The sequence below is a fragment of the Delphinapterus leucas genome, chromosome 1 (genome assembly GCF_059928025.1).
Source record: "Delphinapterus leucas isolate spDelLeu-1000000601 "Yukka" chromosome 1, BTC_Dleu_Yukka2, whole genome shotgun sequence".
Lineage (NCBI taxonomy): Eukaryota > Metazoa > Chordata > Mammalia > Artiodactyla > Monodontidae > Delphinapterus > Delphinapterus leucas.
This window is the reverse complement of record NC_143129.1, coordinates 89,534,009-89,559,992: the sequence shown is the minus strand read 5'-3', so window position 1 is coordinate 89,559,992 and position 25,984 is coordinate 89,534,009. Positions and strand designations below refer to the sequence as shown.

The window sequence follows — 25,984 nt, the reverse complement described above, 5'->3', positions numbered from 1 at the left end:
GTGCAAATAATTTCTGTGGAATAGAGAAGGTTTGTTGCTAAATGTGTTTGTTAGTGAATATGAGACAGTGAATAGATGGAGTGAGAAGAATGAACCATCTTTCTGTTGAAATGCTGATGTGTTCTGTCTCTATTTCTTTAAATTTTCCAGCCCTTTAATATTCAAATAAAAGTGGTTTGGCTCCTGTTCCATGTGCTATGATAAGTCTAGAGCTCTCTCCAGTATTTTTGAGGCATTTAGGATACTTGTATTCTTCTAAAGTCAGTTCATTTGGCTCTTCATTGACATTTGAGTCTATCGTAGCTGCCGTTCTCTTGTTTTGCAGCTTGTTACTGAGAGTATAGGACCAATACCCTCCCTTTAGTCTAATGTGGTTTCTGTGTTGCTTGGCCTTACCTGGGGGAATGATGATGGGACAGCTGCATTTCTTTTCCTGCCTCGTGCCTTAATTCTCTACAGCACCACCTATCAACTCTTAAGTTTTACTGACTTTACTCAAGGCTTGAATATATAGTTAGAGGGAATCATTGCTCAGGTTAAAAAAAAACCAAAAAAGAAAACCCTAAAAAATATTATAGAGGATTTACAGGAGATTTGTTCTTGGGGCTACACCTATTCTTAACTTGTTCCTCTGGTCTTGAGATTTATCTTCTTTCCTGCCTCTTCAGAGATAGAGCAGAAACAACAGTGAGCTTTGCCTCTCACATGTACTTCAAGAATCTTAAATATACAAAGGAAAAATACTTCATAGATTAGTGGTTAAATCCCTACTTATTGTAAAGTCTAAAACTGTAAATATATTTTACAAAGTTTGAATAAATTAATGGATAGTAGTAATTCTATAAAAGGAAATTAGAGATAATTGAACAGCACCTAGCTTTTGAGGTTGATGTCATGAAATATGACCATACCTTACTATGAAGCTGCTTTTGATACTACTTTAAAAGACTCAAAAGATATACCAGTGCCCTTTACTAACACAGATTTTTAAATATTTTAATGTTTACCGGAGACATTTGAGTATTATCTTATTGGAATTGTAATTGTTTTAAAATTTACTTTTGAAAATTTTATATTTATAATAGATGAATATGAGCGGGAAGAAACTAGGCAAGTTTATGTGGACCTAAATAGTAACATTGAGGTAAGTGGTATTGAAAATTTGAATATTTTAAACAGAGGCATTTCTAAGCAAATTACAGTGATAGCTACAAAGATATGAACAATTGTTCTTGCTAAAGGGATTATTATTTATCTTTTGATATATGATTATATCCAATAAAATTCCCAGGGTTCTATATATACCATGAGTATTAATGTTCTGTTTTTTAATATTTTTTGAATTTACATGTTAGTGACACCATTTAACTTAATTTATTAGATATTAACTCTGTGTCAGAGACTAGCACATTGTGACACTTAACCATTAATTTGAAAAACATACCAGTATTATCAGTCTGTCTGTTGCCTGTTTACCTTTTTTACCCCATCCCCTATCATTTTCCACTTTGCTTCTCTTCTATAGTTGTTCCTTTTTTGTTTCTCAGACTTGCTAAGCTCTTTCTGATCTTGCTTCTTTGAATTTGTTCCTTCTATCTAGAACTTCTGTATCCAAGATCTTATGCAAACTCATAAGCTTCATTCTGCTTTTTTTATTATCCCCTTTACTACTTTACCTAAAATGTCTTTCTGTTCAATTATCCTCTATCTCCTCACCTTGTCTAACTTTTCTGAAGAGCACTTAAAACTACATGATATTTATTTGATATACACGTGTGTGTGTGTATGTGTGTGTGTATTTGTGTGTATATATATTCTTTCTTACACTGAAATATAAGTTAGTTCCAATAGGGTAAGGACTTTGTCTTATATCCTAAGTGCTTAAAACAGTGCCTGGCACATAACTGACACTCAGTAACTATTTATTAAATGAGTAAATGAATTCATCCAATTTTACAAATCAGGATTTGTTGAATGTGAATGAACTCATGCTGCCAGGTAATGGAAGTATAATTTGAACTCTTATGGGGAGAGACCTCACAGAGGTTACACTTTAGTGAAGACAGAAATACATAAGCAAAAATCAATAGAAAATTACAGATTTTGATATGGGCTATTAAGTAAATGACTAGAGTACCAACAATTGTTTTTTTGCTGTTTGGTGATATATAACCTGTCTTCAGTGCCTTCAAATACCTGGGAAGCTACCTTAATAGGCACTCTTAATATTTTAGTAAATTATTTAATTGTTAAAAGTTATAGAATTTTCATTATTCAAAGTTGTATAGTTTTAAGTATAATGATCAGATGATACAAATTTATTATTTTCACTGTTTGAGGAAAGCTATTTAAAAAGTCTAAGTATGATTCTTAAAAGTTAAATGTATTTCAGAAAATGATAATAGCTTTTGAGGAACTTCGTGTGCAAGCTGAGAATTCCAGACTGGAAATCCATTTTAAGGGTAGGAATCCTTATTTTTTATATTACTCTTTTGCTGTTTATTAGATTCTGCTAATGTTTTCATACCTTCAGCTTGATGCCTAAACTATTGAAAATTTCTGTATTGTATATGGTTTTATAAGCCCCTCAAAATCTTGTGGAATGTGGCAGGAAATTGGTATATGTTAAAAATACCCTTTTGGCTTCAAAAGCTACATTTTCCCTGAAATCAAATTATGGTTTGTATAATGGTGTGATTTGGTGATTTGAAGTGTGATTTGGTCTTATTTTTACATTTCTTGGTCAAGTTGCATGTTAAAATAATAATATACATACACATTTAAAATCTGTTATTTCAGACTAGTGTGTTATAAAGAAAAAACTTTTATATATCTGCTATTATAAGAATGATAGGATTTTTAAAAGTTATTGTAACTTTGATATTACTTAAATTCTTTATTTTACTAAACAGAAAGTTAGCAGCAAGAAAATAACAGTTTTAACTTGTTAGAAACCTTTGGGGTTTAATATCTAGGTAAATAAGGAAGTGAAGTAAAATATCAGAAACTTAAAATTTTGTTTGTTATACAATTATGTGAAGATATTAAAGTGTATTTGTTTTATTTTTAAAGTAAAGGAAGATTATGAAAAAATCCAACATCTTGATGAACAATACAAGAAGGAAGTAAATAACAAGGAAAAGCAGGTGCTTTTTAAAAATCAATTTTCTGTATTCTTTATACTTGCTAATTCATGAGATACTTAAAATTTCAAGAGAAATTTGTACTTGCTGCCTGCTTGATAAATTTCTGAGAGAATTTTAATATTATACATATTTAAATATATTTTCCACTTGCCTTAATTTCCATTGACTCAAATTTATACATACTAAATGCTAGTCCTTTTTTAAAATCAGTGAATCTACAATATTTATATTAGTGGGTTTTAGGACATTGCTGTAAAAATATATTATTTTGTGAGAAGTTTTGTTCAGACAGAAACCTCATAAAATATAAAGATGATGATGATTGACCACTCGACCCACATTTTGCAGTTTATTTTGAAATACACTATTTATGACACCAATGAAGGGGAACTAAAACATTCTTTTGCTTCTTTCTATTAATGACACACAGTGCGAGACTTGAAAATTATGAGTCTGTGTTCTTTTGCAGTCACAAGAATGTTGATTTCAGATGATTATTATGCCAACTTTAACAGTTTCAAGCCTTCTGAATCCAGAATGGAAAATGAAATATAGAAAGGAATCCTCATCTCTCTACTTCCCCCTATTTTTCCTGAGTTTTTATCTGACTTGCCACAGATACCTTGTAATTATAGATAATAAGGATATCTACTTGAACAATAATGGCAAATGTTAATTGAAAGTACAGAGAAGATTCTTAGAGTTTCTTTAAGTTCTGGTTAAATGATAGAATTCTGATTTATGTGTTATACTTTGATCTTTTGAAAGAGTTAACAATTCTTTCTGTATTTTAACTGTATTTTTTAAACCAGATTTCTGAAAGAAGAAGGTCTTCTTAAAATTTAAAATTGTGTTTATTATTACAGAACACAAAAATAGAATAAAGTGCTAAGAAGCTTGTTGGAATCGTGGGTACATGAGCAGAGCTTACAGATTTGGGGGGCTCCCTGTAAAATTATGCTGTGGCCAGCTAGTGTTTTTGTTGGGGACTCCTAAATGTCATTATTTGTAAGGCTTTTTTTTTCTGGAGTTCTCCAAACTCCTGCCTGGGAATGTAAACTTTGCTGATGGCATTTTGGGGCTGGGTTGGCAGGGTAGGAAGGACAAGCTGAGTCTCATCATTCCATATGCTGACTTCTCAATTATATCCTTTGTCTCCACCCCTTCCTGTGCCTGGAATACCCAGGTTTAGAGATTCTTTTTTTCAGTTTGATCATACCAGTGTCTCTTATGAAGATGGAGTAGGTTAGTTCTCTGACTACATTGGCTTTCAGGGAGTAGAGTCCAGGGAAGGAGGGTTAAGAGGGCCTAGGGAGGTCTTACGACTCTTTGCAGACTTCCAGTCTCCTTATACTTAGTCTCCTGTTTCATACCTACCTTTCACAGTGTCTGTTGCTTCTAATTCTTGAAACATTCTGTTTCTTTGGGATTGAATTATCTTCTCATTTGTAATCTTCCCTGTGTAGACTCTTAGTTTTTTTTTTTTTTAATTTATTTTTATTTATTTATTTATTTGGCTGCGTTGGGTCTTCGTTGCTGCGCACGGGCTTTCTCTAGTTGCGGTGAGTGGGGGCAACTCTTTGTTGCAGTGCACGGGCTTCTCATTGTGGTGGCTTCTCTTGTTTTGGAGCATGGGCTGTAGGTGCGCGGGCTTCAGTAGTTGTGCCACATGGGCTCAGTAGTTGTGGCTCATAGGTTCTAGAGTGCAGGCTCTGTAGCTGTGGCACACGGGCTTAGTTGCTCTGCGGCATGTGGGATCTTCCTGGACCAGGGCTCGAACCTTTGTCCCCTGCATTGGCAGGCAGATTCTTAACCACTGCGCCACCAGAGAAGCCCCTAGACTCTTAGTTTTGATCTTGCTTTTCTATACTAAATCCTTTTCTGTTCCTTCTAACTGCTTTCCTTTTTTACATGTTGTGGTTTGGATTATAGAAGTCTCGTGGTTTCATGGAAGATGAAGTCCACCTTTGTTGTTTTCCTGGTTATTTTTTGGGTGATTTGAAGATGAAAATAGGGCATAGAGGTCTTTCTGCCATGTTGAATCTGCAAGTCTTCAATCTATCTTTATGAGTTTATCTTTCACCTTTTCTTTACATGCACTCTGTATTCTAGCCATCTGAATATTTTCAGTTCTCTGAATAGAAGCATGATCTCTTGATCCTTTGTGTTCTCATACAAGTCTAGAATGTTCATTTCCCCTGCAGCCTGATTAATTTGTACTTGTCTATCAAGACTCAGTTCAGTTCTCTGAGAAGGATTAATTTTTGATTACCTCCCCCAGGACTGATTTAGGTGTTCCTTTCTTGATTCCTATAACATTTTTGTCCTATTACTAATAATATTCAAGTATAGTTGTTTGTATCCTGGTCTAGGCTGTGAGTTTCTTGAAGGTGAGTTCCATCATCTCTGTATATTCAGTGCGTATTATGGTTTCTGGAACAGATTAGGTGCTCAATAATATTTATGGAATAAATGAACGAGTAGATTTCAATATATAATCTTCTAAGTGATAACTTAAAATGCACACTGTAATATTGGGTATATTGCATTAGTTTGTTCATTCCTTCATCCAATAAACGTTTATTGTACAGGCACATAACTAAATGCCAGGCACAGACAGCTGAAAAGCATATAAGCAAGTACATAAAATAATCACAGATAATGATAAATGCTAAGGTGTCATATTTAATTTTTCATATCTATAATGTAGTATTTAAATATTTCATTTTAGGTATCACTGCTATTGATCCAAAGTACTGAGAAAGAAAAGAAAATGAAAGAGTTAACATTTCTGCTAGAGGAGTCCAGAGATAAAGTTAATCAATTAGAGGAAAAGACAAGTAAGAATTTATATAAGAAAATATAAGAATGTCTTATGTCTTCCTCTTGTTATGTTTTAAATTTAGCTTTCATTACAATTTTTTTGTAATGCTTTCTAATGCTGTAATTCTCCACCTAGGTTGGAACAGTTGGAGGAGGGAATAATAGTCACTTAAGAAGATTTTTCAAAGTATATGTGCTCCTCTTATCCCTTTTCATACTGTCACCTTCTTCAGAGTTTCAATAAGGTGCTCCATGAAAACAAGGATCTTTGTCTTTTTTTGTTCATTGATGCATTCCAAGTGCCTGGCATATATTAGGAACTCAAACATCTTATAAATAAATGAATACTCTGGGAGCACTATGGAGGGAATTATTAATTATTCTTGGAGCAAGACATTTAGAAAAAATTGTTAGTTAAACTAAACCTTAGATGATTAAAAGTTTACTAGACAATGAATTGGAGGAGGGAGTGTAGGCAGAAGAAATGGCTTGTGCAAGTCATGGAAGTGTGAAAATTAGGGTATATTTGAAACACTGGTTGGTGTGTCTGTATCTTAAAGAACTCAGGTAAATGAGACTGGAAAAAAAATGTTTGGATCAGATTATGAAGGATCTTTAGTGTCATGTAATGTTTAGACTATATTATTATTGAGTATTTTTCACTTGTTCAACTAGTAAGGCACTTGAAAGGTATACACTTTGTGAAATACTATGTCCCTTTCAGAACATCATAGAGGTCTTGTGACATTTTTCACCTTTCTCTTAAAAATGTGGCAAATAATTATCTAGTTCCTGCTAACCTATGCCTGCTCATTTCACCTTACTGTCACTACTATATCCTATACTCCAGATATACTGAAATTGTTTAACTTCCTTACCTTTTATGTTCTTCCTATCTCACCATCATGCTTTTGGCTACTTACTCTGTCCAAAATGAACCTCCTACCTCCTCTCCAAATCTACTGGCTAAATTCTAGTGAACTCCTTATTGTTAAGAGTGGCTTAAGCATTACTTGTGTGTCTCCTGTGACCATGAGTGTCTTGAGGGCAGGCACTGTGTCTCACTAAATATCTTTGTCACTCTAGTGCCCAGCATATTGCTATGTATATGTAATAGAAGTTTAATACGTGTTAGGATGAATGAATGTTTAATCTTATATAAACTGGAAACAACTTATTGGTAATAAATAACTAATACAATGTGATTCTGCAGACTCATAACCACTGAAATATATTCATTTAAGTTACTTTTCATTGTTTCCCATATGTATGTATCTTCCATTTGTTTTTCTCTTTGTTTCAACTTAGAGATCTTCTATTGACCTGTTACCTAACCCTGCCTTTTGCTGTGTCTAATTTGGTTTTAAACTCATTTACTGAATTCTTAACTTTAATCATATTTTTTCCTTCTAAATTTCCATTCAATTATTTTTCTTAAGATTCCAATTCTCTGGTTAATTCTCCTCTTTTAAAAATGACATTTCATCCTTTTTGAATATATTAATCATTGATATTTTATAGCTATTTTCTTTTTATTTCAATATCTGGCTTACCTGTTGGTCTGTTTCTTTTTAAAAAATGTGATAAAATACATATAACATAAAACTTACCATCTTAATCATTTTTAAGTGTACAGCTCAGTGGTGTAGATACATTCACATTGTTATGTAGTCATCACTAGTATTTATCTCCAGAACTCTTGCAACTCTTTTCATGTTGCAAAACTGAAACTCTGTACCCATTAACCAGTAACTCCCCTTCCTTCCTCCCCTCAGCCCATTCTACTTTCTATTCCTTTACAGTCTTACTTTTTAGTGATTTGTCCTCATCTTTTGGTGTGCCCAGTAATTTTTTGATTGAATTCCATACATTGTTATAAGAAAAGTTAGAGGCTCTGGAGATATTGTCTTCTGTTTGCTAGGGAGAAATTGGGAGTGTGGTGGGCTAATTACTATAATGCAATTAGAGGCTGAGCTGAATGAAGGGAAATAGTCAAGTTTATGAGGTTTTTTGAGTCTTCAGTTTTGTTTCTTCAGCTCTTTGAGACCCAATAAAACTATGCTCTTTTTTTTATCCCCTGGCAGTGGCCCTCTGCTGGGACCAAGGCAGCATTTAGACCTCTTGCTCAAACCCAGAATCAGCAGATGTCAGCTGCACTTTGTCAGTTTAGTTATCAGGAGTTCTTTCTTAGGAATCTTAGCCTCTTTTGTCCTTTCTGTTTTGGTTTGTTTCGTGTTTTCTAGTTATTTTCAGCATGAGAGTTGTTCTGTTACAGACTACTTCATTCTGCCTGGAACTATCCATTTAAATGAATTATGATCAGCTAATTTTTATTTTTAATATTTTCTTGCTATTACCTAATTTTTGTCTCTTGCCAATACTTGTTGCCTGCTAAAGAGTATCAGTGATCAGAGATGTAAGAAATAAATTTAAGGGGAGAAAATTTTGATTATTTTCTTGCTGTGTATTAAGAGTGCTACACTTTGAAATAAGATGCTGTTTGGAGAGGGTTTGGGTTTTTTCATGAGGCCACATATCAGTCATCCTTGGTTAAAACCCATTACCTTTTTTCATTCTCTTATCAACGTTGGCTTTTCTCCCTGTCTTAACCTCCTATTGTTCCTCTACTTTCCAAACTTTGTCTTTGAAACCCTTGCTCTTCTTATGTAGCATATAAAATTTTTTTTCCCTCAAAACCTATTAATGAAGGTTTTCTTTACCTTCTGGCTTTAACAAATTTGAGGTCTCTACTTACTCTGCTATCCTTTTGAATGGAAGCGGCACATTGTCCTACATTCCATGTATAATGCAGTTGGAAGGCAGTTGGAAACTTTCTTTTGGATGTATATTACCACTTTCAAACAATTACTCATTCTTTCATCTGTTCAACTTTTATTAACCTCCTTTCTATTCTGTGTCAGGCACAAAGCTAATTATGGGGAATGCAGTTATTTATTATTGCATCCCTGCTTTCTGGAAGAGAATTACTGTCAAAGAGTTTTATAATGGATATTGACTTATCAAATGTGCTTTTTTTTGGCATATATTGAGATTGTCATATGTTTTTTCCCTTTAATTTATTAGTGATTATTTTCTAATGTTAAACCTAATTTTCTAATATTAACTTTTTATCCCTGGTTATGAATCTACTTTTATTATTATTTTTATGTTATTTTATTCAATTTTACATATTGTTTGATTAATGTTATTTTTAGGACTTTTTTGGCATTTTTGCTGGAAAATATTTTTGCTGATTGGGCGATTTACATTTTTCTATCTTTCAGATCATTTATGCATTCTTCTATATCACTTAGTCACTTGTTAACTCCCTGTAGTGTGTTTTTCATTTAATTATTGTATTATTCAGTTCTTACTGTTTCTTTTTTATATTTTCTTGTTTCTTGTTAAAATTCTCACTGTGTTCATCTGTTCTTTTCTCTAATTCAGGTAGCATTCTTATTACTAATGGTTTAAACTCTTTATTTGGTAAATTATTTATTAGTTTCATCAGTTGTTTTTAGGGTTTTTCTCTTGTTCTGTTGATTGAAAGAAATTCATCTGTCTTCTCATTTTGCTTAACTTTCTCTGTTTTGATGAAATTAGGTGAAAAAGTTACCCATTGAGGTCCTGAAGGGGTATTCTTGTATGGGAGAGTCTGAGTGTGCCCATTGGCTGTGGTGGGAGAGTGGGATCTGATGTGAGTCGTGTTTTTTCCCAGCATGTGCTGGCAGCTATCACCTTGGTAAGAGGTTGGGCTGGAGATGGAGGGACTAGAGCCAGAGCCAGTTGTGAGCTGGGGTTTCTTTTCTAAGTGGCCAACACCACCCTACTGGGGGCAGGGTCAGGTCTCAAGTTGCTCAAGGAGAAAGCCTAAGGGTTTGGTCTGATCTGTCTTTGTTCCTTCTAAGTGTGTGCTCTTCCCTCCCAGCACTGGCACCCTTACCCCATGCAGAGCAGTGCTGGAGCAAGAGGGGCCAGTGCAGGTGCTCGGCGTGGGTCTGGGTATGGTCTGTGGCATCCCTGGTCACAGTCAGAGTCTGGACTGCTTAAGTGCTGCATCTGTAAGCACCATTAATAGCTGTCCCTGCCCCATTCAGATGGGACTAAAATGCCTTTGCAACCCTCACCCTAGTTTGGAGTTGGACTGCAGAGTAGGCAGGGCTGGTGTGGGTGCTCTGTGTGGGTCTGGGTGCAGGCTGTGGTGGTGTCAGCTGTAGTCAGAGCCTGGGACCACTTCTGATGTACTGTTGCTTTAAGTGCTGATAATGGATGCCCCTCCCTATTCAGATGCTGTTTTGTGTTTGGGCTGGCATAGTCCCTCACAATTGAGCACTCTGGTCAGCCACAGCAGCCCTTTACCTAGTGTGGAGTTGCGGGCAAAGCAAGCAAAGCCTGAGCAGGCACTTGGCTCAGGCTGGGTAGCACACTGTGGAAGTTGTGGGAAATGGGACAGAGTACAGTGCAGTTTCAGTTTGCTTTCTCTGCCTTGTTTCAGGAGTAAGCAAGTGTTGCAGTTCTTCACAAGTTGAGTTTAGGTTTCTTACAGCCCCCTTGTTAGTCTCACTGGTTTTCTAACCAGCTTAGGGGACTTGTCTTCCCACTTTTGGACCTGAGAGCTGAGGTGCCCAATACGTGGTTTGAACTGCTCTCTCCCCAAGGAGGATTCCCCTCCTCTTCCGTGTCTCTTCACCAGGGCACAGGTCCCGATCTGATTGCTTCTCTTTCCTTTCTACTGGATTCCATGTGGATCTTTCTTACAGCCTTGGATGTACAAGAGTTTTTCTGACATTCTTCAGTTAGTTTTCAGTGAGAATTGTTCCACGTATAAATGCATTTTTGATGTGTTCCTCGTGGGGAGGTGAGTTTTGTGTCCTCCTACTCTGCCATCTTGATTTTGATCCCTCCTCTTAATTCTCAGATCTTTTGTTTGGATCATATTCTTTCTACCTTGAAGAGTAATACTTAGAATATGCTTTAGTGAGCATATTCTTGTGATGATTTTGTCTAAACGTTTGTTTATCCATTCTCATCTGGAAAGGATTTTTTTGTTTGATATGTATTTCTAGTTGGCACACTATATGTTAAAACTATATGTTTTAGAACACTGAAGGTAGCATCTTGCTTTCTTTTGGCTTCCTTTGTGTCATTTTTCAACCTAACTGTTGAACCTTTGAATATAAGTTATCTTTTCCCTCTATTGTGGCTTTTTAGATTTTCTGTGCCTTTGATATTTTAGCATTTTCAGTATGATATGTTAAGATATATGCTTAATCTTATTTTACAGCTTCTTGAATCTGTAAATTCATGTCCTTTATTATTGCTTTCCTTCAAACATTATATTTGCTCTATTCTCTGTTTCCTCTCATTCTGGAACTTTGAATAAAAATCATGTTAATTTTCTCTATCTTCTGTGACTCTTAATTTCTTTTCCATCTTTTCACAGTTTTGCTTTTCTGTGCCTTATTCTTGACGATTTCTTTTCACCTATCTTGTCATTCACTAATTCTCTCTTCATTTGTTTCTCACCCACTATGAACTCTTCCAATTTTATTTTCAGTTATTAAGATGTTTAAGATGTTATTCTTACTTATTTTTCAAATCTGCTATTCTACTTTATGTAATTTTCTGTTTCTTATTATTTTCAAGGTTTTTATTCTTTAAATATACTAAGAATAGCTATTTTATAGTTTCTTTCTGATAATTCTTTATCTTAAATGTTTGTGGGCCTCATACTGTCTTTTGTTTCTGATATATTTTAGTCCAGATTTTGTTTTATTTATTTAGCCTTGTTTTATTGGGTGCCTTGTTGTCTTTGACTACATGTTTATTATTTTTCTTGAAAAAATTTGTAGGTATTGTAAGCCTTGCCTAGTATGTAAGTAAGTTAACTTCCTCTTTGGAGGATTCCTATTTACTTTTACCATGTGCATGGTGGCTCTACCCACCTTAAGTCCGTTTCATGGCTTGGGATTAACTGGACCACTCAGGTGATGTGAACCTGAGCTGTAGATTTGCTTGAGGGTTTGTTTACTTTTGCTCCCTCCACATATAATGATTGTTCTAACTTATTGTACAAAGGTTTAATTCTTGGGCTTCTTACCTTATATAGTCTTTGGATTTTCATATTTCTTTTTCTCATTTCATCATAATTTCAAATCAAAAGTCCAGCTTTGCCAGGACCTGCAAATTCCCCTGAGGCAAAAGCAGGTTTTGTACTTATCTTACTTCTCTAAGTTTCTATTTTCCCTTCACTTTGTGCCTGGTAATTTCTTATTATTTCGTTGGGAGTTTAGTGATTTTAATGTTCTTAATATTTGATCCTGAATTTTTATTCCTTTTTAGAGGAATGTTTGTTTGAATGACATACCTCACTATTACCCCAGTGAAATTGTCAGTTTCAATTTTATATGTCATTTCTAGATAGTTTTAGGACATCTTCCTTATTTCTTTTATTTATTTATTTATTTATTATTTATTTATTTATTTTTGCGGTTCGCGGGCCTCTCACTGTTGTGGCCTCTCCCGTTGTGGAGCACAGGCTCCGGACGTGCAGGCTCAGTGGCCGTGGCTCACAGGCCCAGCCGCTCCATGGCATGTGGGATCTTCCCGGACTGGGGCACGAACCCGTGTCCCCTGCATCGGCAGGCGGACTCTCAACCACCGCGCCACCAGGGAAGTCCCCTTATTTGTTTTAGTATTTTTGTTTTTTTAAAATTTTTGTCTGCACCGCACGGCATGTGGGATCTTAGTTCCCCGACCAGGGATCAAACCCGTGACCCCTGCATTGGAAGCATGGAGTCTTAACCACTGGACTGACAGGGAAGTTCCTTCTTTTAGTTTTTAAAAATGATATAATACTTATTTTTTAAATTCTACAGCCAGTAATTCTAACATCTGAAATCTTACAGTCAGGTCAAAGTCTGTCTTTTGTTCATTCTACTGACTTTGCTCGTAGTGCTTTGTTTACTCTTGTGATTTTTGATTGTGAGGTCATGTAATTTCAGCTGTGGAAATTCTTTAAGGCCTGAACTGGAAGTATATTTTTACAGAGGAAATTTACATTTGCAGCTTCTGGAATCCTGGGGGAACTTAGGGGAACTTCAAACTAAGTTTTGGCTTGGAGCTTTTTAGGATATTCAAGCAGCATATATTCTGTTCCCACACATGCCTAAGTACTAGTTTGTGATTATGATTTCTCAGAGGAGACACTCATTGACAGACCATTATAAATAGTATGATAATAGACAATCTTTAGTTATCATTGCCCCCTCTCCAGATCTACTTTTCCTATTTCTTTCTGAGAGTTGGCGCACTAGCCCCTTCATTTCTACACAGATTTTGAGATTGGAATTAAAAAAAATATAAACCTGGAACATTATTCTGTTGTTTAACATCCTTCATTGTTTTTCATGACTTAGGAAGCGTACACCTCTGAGCAAGTTATATGAATCCTGTTATGATTTTGTCATTATTTTTCCAATCATATCTGCTATGATTTCTCCCTCATACTTTAAGTTTCATGCTATTGAAATATATTTCCTTTAGATTTCAGAATGTGTCATCCTGTCTCTTCCATTTTTGCCTTTGTATATGCTCTTTCACATCTCTCGTGATTTTCTCCCAACTCCCATTACTCTTGTTAATTGTTACTGGCTTTCAAATGTTTCAACCCAGCTGTCATTTTCTGGAACTTTCCCTCTCTATGTCTGTCTCCCCTTACCTCTAACCGTTACTGGTCCTATTAAGCTTTGGTGTCCCCTCTATGTATTGATATATTCCCAGAATTTCTAGTGACTACCCATCAGCACTTATCTTTGATTATTTGTCTGCCTGCCCAGTTGTACTGTAAATACCTTGAATTTTAAGGTCCAGTTTCTGTATACACTATACCATCATTACCATCATCATAATAGTATTTAACATTTGTTGACTATATGCTAGAAAACACTGTGGTTAAATGTTTTAAGTTGCATTATCGTGTGTAATCCTAACAGGAACTCTTCAAGATATGAATAACTATCATTTTACATGTGGGAAAAGTAGAGAGAGATTGGTTAAGTATCATGCCCAAGTGTAGGTAGCTAGTAAAAGGAAATAGAATAATTTGAACCCAGAGAAGGGCATGAACAGTTTTCCCTTAGTGTTTTTTATGAGGTTGAAAAGTGACTGCATATGTGTAAAGCATATAAACTAGCACCTGGCACTTAGGATTTAGTAAATATTTAGCTATCAAGTGGAGTCAGTAGCTTTTTTTCATAATATTTAAATAAGTAAATGCAATTATTTAGAAAAATATAAAAATCAAGATAGGGAATAATGAAAATCATGAATAATTTCACCATTAGGAGACAAATTACTTTTGAGATTTTTATGTATATTCTTTCCTTTCACATGTACTATTTATATAAATACTGTTTTTAAATTGCCCTTTTTATTCCATGATTTTTATGAATATTCAAATTAGTAATAAATAAATAAACATCTATATCATCATTTACAGTGGCTGGCTACATGATATACCATTGTATCACCATAATTTAATGTCTCCTTTTGGATATTTAGGTTGTTTCTAATGCTTAGCTAGTACTAAAAAATGTAGCACAAAATGTCCCTATATATTCACCTTTGAGTCCTTGGGCAATAACAATCTTAAAAGGTCAGTAAAAGGTGATGATATCAGTGCATCTGTATATGCATAATTCTCTCTCATTTTGGAGTATGTAATAGAGGAAAAAGTAATTGTTACAAATAATTTGTTTTCTTGATATGTATTTTTTATTAAGTATTACCTATCTATAACTTTCTTTTTTAGAATTACAGAGTGAAAGCTTAAAAGAATCAAATGAGAAGAAGGATCATTTGACATCAGAACTAGAAGATATTAAAATGTCTTTGCAAAGAAGTGTGGTATGATTTAAAAACTGATTAGTGTGTGATAATTCTCACACCATCAGTCAGTCAACAAATATTTACTGAATGCTAATACTATGTACAAGGACCTGAAGCTTCAAACAGAGAAGATACAATCTCTGTCTACAAATGCTTATAGTTTAGAGACATTTGATAAAAACACATCAAAAGTATAACAAATACAAGACTATGCTAGGTACCAACATGATTCAGGCAAAAATTCTACAATATTTCTAAGAATTGAAAGAACATTATGGGCTGGATTGGTTAGGAAGACTCCATGGAGGGATTGGGAGTATAGGTGGGCTTTGGAGGAATGGTGAATTGAAATAAGAGTAGTGGGTGTGGCACTCCAGATTGGCCAGGGTGGAGTAGAGGAGGGGTGAAAGAAAAGGAGAGGGAGGGAGAGGCAGTGAATTACAGAAAGCAGATGAATTCAGCCTTTTTTCTTAAGGCCCTTGGTTCATAGGGGTTTTTTTTGTACTTTATTTCATTTAGAGTACTCAAAAGGCTTTAGAGGAAGATTTACAAATAGCAACAAAAAAAATATATCAGCTCACTGGAGAAAAAGAAGCGCAAGTGGAAGAACTTAATGAAGCTAAAGCTGCCCATTCATTTGTGGTTACTGAACTTAAAACTACTACCTGCAACTTGAAAGAATTATTGACAACAGAACAGCAAAGGTAAAAATACTTCTTATTTAGCTGAATAAAAGCAATTTACTTCTAATATTCAGTGCCATTTTCTATTCATTGACAACTGACTTGTAATTCCTATAACAACTATAACCAAGTCTCTTTTTTATATATAAAGTGGGAACACATTTTAAGAGTTTGTATTGGGTAGGCAGGTATTCCAGGAAAAGATAGCAGGTATTCTCTAGGATAGTTCCCATGCATGCTTTTCATAGAGTTAAGCAATATAGACAAGCTCATAAGGGCTGATGCAGTGATATCACATATTTAATTAACTGTGGGTTATTAAATAGAAATAACTTCCTAGGTTGTTGGTTTGTTTTTACTGGGGTCTGTAACCTTCTTTGTGATTTATAAATTTAGCAACTAGCCTGGTACAGAGTAGGTACTCAAACATTTTTAATAAATCAATGGATTAATGAATATGGTTAGATATATATAAAATATTCATCTGCATTTCATCTAAATAGTTTTTCTAAAACTTGAGTTAAAAACTTCATCTGTTTTCCACTACTTTGTATTAAGGAAATGTTTATATGAAGTTGTGTTATGAGGCCTAGGTAATTATTTTTGTCCCGTTAGTATAAGGGTTAATTAAGTCTGGAAGATGAAAGAGAGGAATAAGCTTCTCTCTGAAGTCATGACCTGGGCCTAGTAGAGTTTCTTCTCTACTGCTTGTGTATAGTGAAGGAAGGAAAACTAGATATTCTAACTCAGCTAATCTTGTATATTCTTGATTGACCTATCCAGGTGATTTTCAAATTTTAAGTGACTTTGGATGTCATCTGTTCCAATTACCTCAGTTTTATAGATGAGGAAATGGAAAGCCAGTGGAGTTAAGTGAATTGGGTAATTCTCATATATTGTTCCTAAGGCAGAATTCAGTATAATAGTAGTTATGTACTCAATCTCTTTCAAAGTTCTAGGATGCATTAATTTGATTATCATCAATAGCTAAGAGATAAATCATGACAATAAGTTTGAGGTTTTATGTAGATGTAATTAATATACAACTATGTATGTATAATAGTAATATCTTGTTTTGAAATGTTACACTATCTGACACAAAGTAGGTTGTCAAGAAATGTGTAATAATTGAATGAGTGAATCTATGATAAGATATACTGTTGCTAAATTGCACCAGTTTTAGTTACTAGATGAATTCTGACTAAAAGAATATTTTACATTATGAACTAATATATTTTACAAGATTGGAAAGAAGTGAAGATCAATTGAAAGTACTTACCATCGAGCTTCAGAACAAATCAAGTGATCTGGGTAAGTTTTAGAGAATAACATATGTACACGATAATATTAGCCAATTATAAAACCATCAACATTATTTCAGAATAAAATATAGTTTCTCCTCCATCATTTACCAATAGTGATTATTTGATAACTATTAATTTGATTTTTCAAAGATAGAAAATTTAAATCTTAAGAAAGACTTTTCAGTTTCATTATGCAGTTCATACATACCTAGAATTGTAAGGAGCCTAACAGATGTTTTGTAGTCTTTTTTATTTTTCTTACTATATATATATATATATATATAATTTTTTTTATACACCAGGTTCTGATTAGTCATCAACTTTATCCACATCAGTGTATAAATGTCAATCCCAATCCGCCAGTTCATCCCGCCACCCCCCCCACCCCCCGCTGCTTTCCCCCCTTGGTGTGCATACATTTGTTCTCTACATCTGTGTCTCAATTTCTGCCCTGCAAACCGGTTCATCTGTACCATTTTTCTAGGTTCCACATATATGCGTTAATATACGATATTTCTTTTCTCTTTCTGACTTCACTTTGTATGACAGTCTCTAGATCCATCCATGTCTCAACAAATGACCCAATTTCGTTCCTTTTTATGGCCCAGTAATATTCCATTGTATATATGTACCACATCTTCTTTATCCATTCGTCTGCCAATGGGCATTTAGGTTGCTTCCGTGTTCTGGCTATTGTAAATAGTGCTGCAATGAACATTGGGGTGCATGTGTCTTTTTGAATTATGGTTTTCTCTGGGTATATGCCCAGTGGTGGGATTGCTGGGTCAGATGGTAATTCTATTTTTAGTTTTTTAAGGAACCTCCATACTGTTCTCCATAGTGGCTGCATCAATTTACATTCCCACCAACAGTGCAAGAAGGTTCCCTTTTCTCCACACCCTCTCCAGCAATTGCTGTTTTTAGGTTTTCTGATGATGCCCATTCTAACTGGTGTGAGGTGTTACCTCACTGTAGTTTTGATTTGCATTTCTCTAACAATTAGTGATGTTGAGCAGCTTTTCATGTGCTCCTTGGCCATCTGTATGTCTTCTTTGGAGAAATGTCTATTTAGGTCTTCTTCCCATTTTTTGATTGGGTCTTTTTTTTTTTTAATATTGAGCTGCATGAGCTGTTTATATATTTTGGAGATTAATCCTTTGTCTGCTGATTTGTTTGCAAATATTTTCTCCCACTCTGAGGGTAGTGTTTTCATCTTGTTCATGGTTTCCTTTGCTGTGCAAAAGCTTTTAAGTTTCATTAGGTCCCATTTGTTTATTAGTTTTTTTACATCTTTATTGAAAAATAATTGCTTTACAATGGTGTGTGAGTTTCTGCTTTATAACAAAGTGAACAAGTTATACATATACATATGTTCCCATATCTCTTGCCTCTTGCGTCTCCCTCCCTCCCACCCTCCCTCTGCCACCCCTCCAGGCGGTCACAAAGCACGGAGCCAATCTCCCTGTGCCATGCAGCTGCTTCCCACTAGCTATCTATTTTACGTTTGTTAGTGTATATATGTCCATGCCTCTCTCTCGCCCTGTCACAGCTCACCCTTCCCCCTCCCCATATCCTCAAGTCCATTCTCCAGTAGGTCTGTGTCTTTATTCCTGTCTTACCCGTAGGTTCTTCATGACATTTTTTTTCTTAAATTCCATATATATGTGTTAGCATACGGTATATGTCTTTCTCTTTCTGACTTACTTCACTCTGTATGACAGACTCTACGTCCATCCGCCTCATTACAAATAACTCAATTTCGTTTCTTTTTATGGCTGAGTAATATTCCATTGTACATATGTGCCACATCTTCTTTATCCATTCATCTGAAGATGGGCACTTAGGTTGTTTCCATCTCCTGGCTATTGTAAATAGAGCTGCAATGAACATTTTGGTACATGACTCTTTTTGAATTATGGTTTTCTCAGGGTATATGCCCAGTAGTGGGATTGCTGGGTCATATGGTAGTTCTGTTTGTAGCTTTTTAAGGGACCTCCATACTGTTCTCCATAGTGGCTGTACCAATTCACATTCCCACCAACAGTGCAAGAGTGTTTCCTTTTCTCGACACCCTCTCCAGCATTTATTGTTTCTAGATTTTTTGATGATGGCTGTTCTGACTGGTGTGAGATGATATCTCATTGCAGTTTTGATGTGCATTTCTCTAATGATTAATGATGTTAAGGATTCTTTCATGTGTTTGTTGGCAGTCTGTATATCTTCTTTGGAGAAATGTCTATTTAGGTCTTCTGCCCATTTTTGGATTGGGTTGTTTATTTTTTTGTTATTGAGCTGCATGAGCTGCTTATAAATTTTGCAGATTAATCCTTTGTCAGTTGCTTCATTTGAAAATATTTTCTCTCATTCTGAGGGTTGCCTTTTGGTCCTGTTTATGGTTTCCTTTGCTGCACAAAAGCTTTGAAGTTTCATTAGGTCCCATTTGTTTATTTTTGTTTTTATTTCCAGTTCTCTAGGAGGTGGGTCAAAAAGGATCTTGCTGTGATTTATGTCATAGAGTGTTCTGCCTATGCTTTCCTCTAAGAGTTTGATAGTTTCTGGCATCACATTTATGTCTTTAATCCATTTTGAGCTTATTTTTGTGTATGGTGTTAGGGAGTGATCTAATCTCATACTTTTACATGTACCTGTCCAGTTTTCCCAGGACCACTTATCGAAGAGGCTGTCCTTTCTCCACTGTACATTCCTGCCTCCCTTATCAAAGATAAGGTTACCATATGTGTGTGGGTTTATCTCTGGGCTTTCTATCCTGTTCCATTGATCTATCTTTCTGTTTTTGTGCCAGTACCATACTGTCTTGATTACTGTAGCTTTGTAGTATAGTCTGAAGTCAGGGAGCCTGATTCCTCCAGCTCCGTTTTTTGTTCTCAAGATTGCTTTGGCTATTCGGGGTCTTTTCTGTTTCCATACAAATTGTGAAATTTTTTGTTCTAGTTCTGTGAAAAATGCCAGTGGTAGTTTGATAGGGATTGCATTGAATCTATAGATTGCTTTGGGTAGTAGAGTCATTTTCACAATGTTGATTCTTCCAATCCAAGACCATGGTATATCTCTCCATCTATTTGTATCATCTTTAATTTCTTTCATCAGTGTCTTATAATTTTCTGCATACAGGTCTTTTGTCTCCTTAGGTAGGTTTATTCGTAGATATTTTATTCTTTTTGTTGCAATGGGAAATGGGAGTGTTTTCTTGATTTCACTTTCAGATTTTTCATCATTAGTGTATAGGACTGCCAGAGATTTCTGTGCAGTAATTTTGTATCCTGCTACTTTACCAAATTCATTGATTAGCTCTAGTAGTTGTCTGGTAGCATCTTTAGGATTCTGTATGTATAGTGTCATGTCATCTGCAAACAGTGACAGCTTTACTTCTTCTTTTCCGATTTGGATACCTTTTATTTCCTTTTCTTCTCTGATTGCTGTGGCTAAAACTTCCAAAACTATGTTGAATAAGAGTGGTGAGAGTGGGCAACCTTGTCTTGTTCCTGATCTTAGTGGAAATGCTTTCAGTTTTTTACCATTGAGGATGATGTTGGCTGTGGGCTTCTCATATATGGCCTTTATTATGTTGAGGAAAGTTCCCTCTATGCCTACTTTCTGAAGAGTTTTTATCATAAATGGGTGTTGAATTTTGTCAAAGGCTTTCTCTGCATCTATTGAGATGATCATATGGTTTTTTTCCTTCAATTTGTTAATATGGTTTATCACATTGATAGATTTGCGTATATTGAAGAATCCTTGCATTCCTGGAATAAACTCCACTTGATCATGGTGTATGATCCTTTTAATGTGCTGTTGGATTCTGTTTGCTAGTATTTTGTTGAGGAATTTTGCATCTATGTTCATCAGTGATATTGGCCTGTAGTTTTCTTTCTTTGTGACATCCTTGTCTGGCTTTGGTATTAAGGTGATGGTGGGCTCGTAGAAGGAATTTGAGAGTGTTCCTCCCTCTGCTATATTTTGGAAGAGTTTGAGAAGGATAGGTGTTAGCTCTTCTCTAAATGTTTGGTAGAATTTGCCCGTGAAGCCATCTGGTCCTGGGCTTTTGTTTGTTGGAAGATTTTTAATCACAGTTTCAATTTCAGTGCTTGTGATTGGTCTGTTCATATTTTCTATTTCTTCCTGTTTCAGTCTTGGCAGATTGTGCATTTCTAAAAATTTGTCCATTTCTTCCAGGTTGTCCATTTTATTGGCATAGAGTTGCTTGTAATAATCTCTCATGATCTTTTTTATTTCTGCAGTGTCAGTTGTTACTTCTCTTTTTTCATTTCTAATTCTATTGATTTGAGTCTTCTCCATTTTGTTTTGATGAGTCTGGCTAATAGTTTATCTATTTTGTTTATCTTCTCAAAGAACCAGCTTTTAGTTTTATTGATCTTATCTATTGTTTGCTTCATTTCTTTCTGATCTGATTTTTATGATTTCTTTCCTTCTGCTAACTTTGGGGTTTTTTTGTTCTTCTTTCTCTAATTGCTTTAGGTGCAAGGTTAGGTTGTTTATTCGAGATGTTTCCTGCTTCTTAAGGTGGGCTTGTATTGCTATAAACTTCTCTCTTAGAACTGCTTTTGCTGCATCCCATAGGTTTTGGGTCATGGTGTCTCCATTGGCATTTGTTTCTAGGTATTTTTTAATTTCCTCTTTGATTTCTTCAGTGGTCACTTCGTTATTAAGTAGTGTATTGTTTAGCCTCCATGTGTTTGTATTTTTTAGAGATCTTTTCCTATAATTAATATCTAGTCTCATGGCGTTGTGGTTGGAAAAGATACTTGATACAATTTCAATTTTCTTAAATTTACCAAGGCTTGATTTGTGACCCAAGGTATGATCTATCCTGGAGAATGTTCCATTAACAGTTGAGAAAAATGTGTATTCTGTTGGTTTTGGATGGAATGTCCTATAAATATCAATTAAGTCCATCTTGTTTAATGTATCATTTAAAGCTTGTGTTTCCTTATTTATTTTCATTTTGGATGATCTGTCCATTGGTGAAATCGCGGTGTTAAAGTCCCCTACTCTGAATGTGTTACTGTCGATTTCCCCTTTTATGGCTGTTAGTATTTGCCTTATGTATTGAGGTGCTCCTATGTTGGGTGCATAAATATTTACAATTGTTATATCTTCTTCTTGGATCAATCCCTTGATCATTATGTAGTGTCCTTCTTTGTCTCTTCTAATAGTCTTTATTATAAAGTCTATTTTGTCTGATATGAGAATTGCTCCTCCAGCTTTCTTTTGGTTTCCATTTGTGTGGAATATCTTTTTCCATCCCCTTACCTTCAGTGTGTATGTGTCTCTAGGTCTGAAGTGGGTCTCTTGTAGAGAGCATATATATGGGTCTTGTTTTTGTATCCATTCAGCCAATCTGTGTCTTTTAGTGAGAGCATTTAGTCCATTTACATTTAAGGTAATTATCGATATGTATGTTCCTATTCCCATTTTCTAAATTGTTTTGGGTTCGTTATTATAGGTCTTTTCCTTCTCTTGTGTTTCTTGTCTAGAGAAGTTCCTTTAGCATTTGTTGTAAAGCTGGTTTGGTGGTGGTGAACTCTCTCAGCTTTTGCTTGTCTGTAAAGGTTTTAATTTCTCCATCAAATCTGAATGAGATCCTTGCTGGGTAGAATAATCTTGGTTGCAGGTTTTTCTCCTTCATCACTTTCAGTATGTCCTGCCAGTCCCTTCTGGCTTGCAGAGTTTCTGCTGAGAGATCAGCTGTGAACCTTATGGGGATTCCCTTGTGTGTTATTTTTCCCTTGCTACTTTTAATATGCTTTCTTTGTATTTAATTTTTGACAGTTTGATTAATACGTGACTTGGCGTATTTCTCCTTGGATTTATCCTGTATCGGACTCTCTGTGCTTCCTGGAGTTGATTAACTATTTCCTTTCTCATATTAGGGAAGTTTTCAACTATAATCTCTACAAATATTTTCTCAGTCCCTTTCTTTTTCTCTTCTTCTTCTGGAACCCCTATAATTCGAATGTTGGTCCGTTTAATGTTGTCCCAGAGGTCTCTGAGACTGTCTTCAGTTCTTTTCATTCTTTTTTCTTTATTCTGCTCTGCAGTAGTTATTTCCACTATTTTATCTTCCAGGTCACTTATCCATTTTTCTGCCTCAGTTATTCTGCTATTGATCCCATCTAGAGTCTTTTTCATTTCATTTATTGTGTTGTTCATCATTGTTTGTTTCATCTTTAGTTCTTCTAGGTCGCTATTAAATGTTTCTTGCATCTTGTCTGTTCTATTTCCAAGATTTTGGATCAACTTTACTATCATTATTCTGAATTCTTTTTCAGGTAGACTGCCTATTTCCTCTTCATTTGTTAGGTCTGGTGCATTTTTATCTTGCTCCTTCATCTGCTGTGTGTTTTTCTGTCTTCTTATTTTGCTTATCTTATTGTGTTTGGGGTCTCATTTTTGCAGGCTGCAGGTTTGTAGTTCCCGTTTTTTTTGATGTCTGTCCCCAGTGGCTAAAGTTGGTTCAGTGGGTTGTGTAGGCTTCCTGGCGGAGGGGACTAGTGCCTGTGTTCTGGTGGATGAGGCTGGATCTTGTCTCTCCAGTGGGCAGGTCCACATCTGGTGGTGTGTTTTGGGGTGTCTGTGGACTTATTATGATTTTAGGCAGCCTCTCTGCTAATCGGTGGGGTTGTGTTCCTGTTTTGCTAGTTGTTTGGCATAGGTTTTCCAGCACTGTAGCTTGCTCGTCGTTGAGTGAAGCTGGGTGCTGGTGTTGAGATGGAGGTCTCTGGGAGATTTTCGCCGTTTGATATTACATGGAGCTGGGAGGTCTCTTGTGGACCAGTGTCCTGAAGTTGGCTCTCCCACCTCAGAGGCACAGCACTGACTCCTGGCTGTAGCACCAAGAGCCTTTCATCCACACGGCTCAGAGTAAAAGTGAGAAAAAGTAGAGAGAAAGAATTAGTAGAAGTAGGAAGAAAGAAAGAAAGGAGGGAAGGAAGGAAGGGAGGAAGAAAGAAAAAGAAAGAAAAGAAAAGAAGGAAAGAAGGAAGAAGGAAAGAAAGGAGGCAGGGAGGGAGGCAGGAAGGAAGGAAGGAAGGAGGGAAGGAAGGTAAAAAAAGAAAGAAGATACAGTAAAATAAAATAAAGTATAGTAAAGTTATTAAATTAAAAAATAATTATTTAGAAAAAAAAAAGGGACGGATAGAACCTTAGGACATATGGTTGAAGCAAAGCTATACAGACAAAATCTTACACAGAAGCATACACATACACCCTCACAAAAAGAGGTAAAGGGGAAAAAATCATAAATCTTGCTCTCAAAGTCCACCTCCTCAATTTGGGATGATTCGTTGTCTAAAGGCGGGAAGCAAGGAAGGAAGGAAGGAGGGAAAGAAAGAAAGAAAAGTATAATAAAGTTATTAAAATTATTATGAAAAAAATTTTAAAAAAAAGGGATAGAACCCTAGGACAAATGGTGGAAGCAAAGCTATACAGACAAAATCTCACACAGAAGCATATACATACACACTCACAAAAAGAGCAAAAGGGGAAAAAATCATAAATCTTGCTCTCGAAGTCCGCCTCCTCAATTTGGGATGATTCGTTGTCTATTCATGTATTCCACAGATGCAGGGTACATCAAGTTGATTGTGGAGCTTTAATCCGCTGCTTTTGAGGCTGCTGGAAGAGATTTCCCTTTCTCTTCTTTGTTCTCACAGCTCACAGCGTCTCAACTTTGGATTTGGCCCCGCCTCTGCGTGTAGGTCGCTGGATGGCGTCTGTTTTTTGCTCCGAGAGGACAGTGTTAAAGGAGCCGCTGATTCGGGGGCACTGGAGCACTCATGCCAGGGATAGGGAGGGGCACGGCGTGTGGGGAGGGCCTGCGGCGGCAGAGGCCGGCGTGACGTTGCACCAGCCTGAGGCCCCCTGTGCGTTCTCCCAGGAGAGTTATCCCTGGATTCTGGGAACCTGGCAGTGGAGGGCTGCACAGGCTCCCTGGAAGAGGGGTGTGGATAGTGACCTGTGCTTGCACACAGGTCCCTTGGTGGCGGCAGCAGCAGCCTTAGCGTCTCCCGCCCGTCTCTGGGGTCCGTGCTTTTAGCCGCAGCTTGCGCCCGTTTCTGGAGTCCGCGCTTTTAGCCGCAGCTCGCGCCTGTCTCTCGGGTCCGCGCTTTTAGCCGCGGCTCACGCCCGTCTCTGGAGTTCCTTTAAGCAGCGCTCTTAAACCCCTCTCCATGCGCACCAGGAAACAAAGAGGGAAGAAAAAGTCTCTTGCCTCTTCGGCAGCTCCAGACCTTTTCCCGGACTCCCTCCCGGCTAGCCGTGGTACACTAACCCCTTCAGGCTGTGTTCACGCAGCCAACCCCAGTCCTCTCCCTGCGCTCCGATCAAAGCCCGAGCCTCAGCTCTCAGCCCCGCTCGCCCCGGCGGGTGAGCAGAGAAGCCTCTTGGGCTGGTGAGTGCCGCTCGGCACCCATCTTCTGTGTGGGAATCTCCCCGGTTTGCCCTTCGCACCCCTGTTGCTGTGCTCTCCTCCGCGGCTTCGAAGCTCCCCCCTCCGCCTCCCGCAGTTTCCGCCCGCGAAGGGGCTTCCTAGTGTGTGGAAACCTTTCCTCCTTCACAGCTCCCTCCCACTGGTGCAGGTGCCGTCCCTATCCTTTTGTCTCTGTTTTTTCTTTTGCCCTACCCAGGTACGTGGGGAGTTTCTTGCATTTTGGGAGGTCTGAGGTCTTCTGCCAGCATTCAGTAGGTGTTCAGTAGGAGTTGCTCCACGTGTAGATGTATTTCTGGTGTATCTGTGGGGAGGAAGGTGATCTCTGCATCTTACCCTTCTGCCATCTTCCCCTCCGCCTCCATTGTCATTTGTTTCTAGGTATTTTTTTATTTCCTCTTTGATTTCTTCAGTGGTCACTTCGTTATTAAGTAGTGTATTGTTTAGCCTCCATGTGTTTGTATTTTTTACAGCTCTTTTCCTGTAATTGATATCTAGTTTCATAGCGCTGTTGTCCAAAAAGATACTTGATACAATATCAATTTTCTTAAATTTACCAAGGCTTGATTTGTGACCCAAGATATAATCTATCCTGGAGAATGTTCCATGAGCACTTGAGAAAAATGTGTATTCTGTTGTTTTTGGATGGAGTGTCCTATAAATATCAATTAA

At 36.5% G+C, this 25,984-nt stretch overlaps 1 protein-coding gene across 1 annotated transcript in view; it reads left to right on the top strand.

The window, feature by feature from the left end:
• Positions 1 to 25,984, top strand: part of SYCP1 (synaptonemal complex protein 1) — a 152,521-nt gene that overhangs the window by 20,301 nt on the left and 106,236 nt on the right. The window contains exons 8-14 of the mRNA XM_022583832.3: positions 1,086 to 1,144; positions 2,393 to 2,462; positions 3,073 to 3,146; positions 5,878 to 5,986; positions 14,782 to 14,876; positions 15,378 to 15,562; positions 16,785 to 16,852. Of these exons, the coding sequence (XP_022439540.1) occupies positions 1,086 to 1,144; positions 2,393 to 2,462; positions 3,073 to 3,146; positions 5,878 to 5,986; positions 14,782 to 14,876; positions 15,378 to 15,562; positions 16,785 to 16,852 (660 nt within the window). The remainder of the gene's footprint in view (positions 1 to 1,085; positions 1,145 to 2,392; positions 2,463 to 3,072; positions 3,147 to 5,877; positions 5,987 to 14,781; positions 14,877 to 15,377; positions 15,563 to 16,784; positions 16,853 to 25,984) is intronic.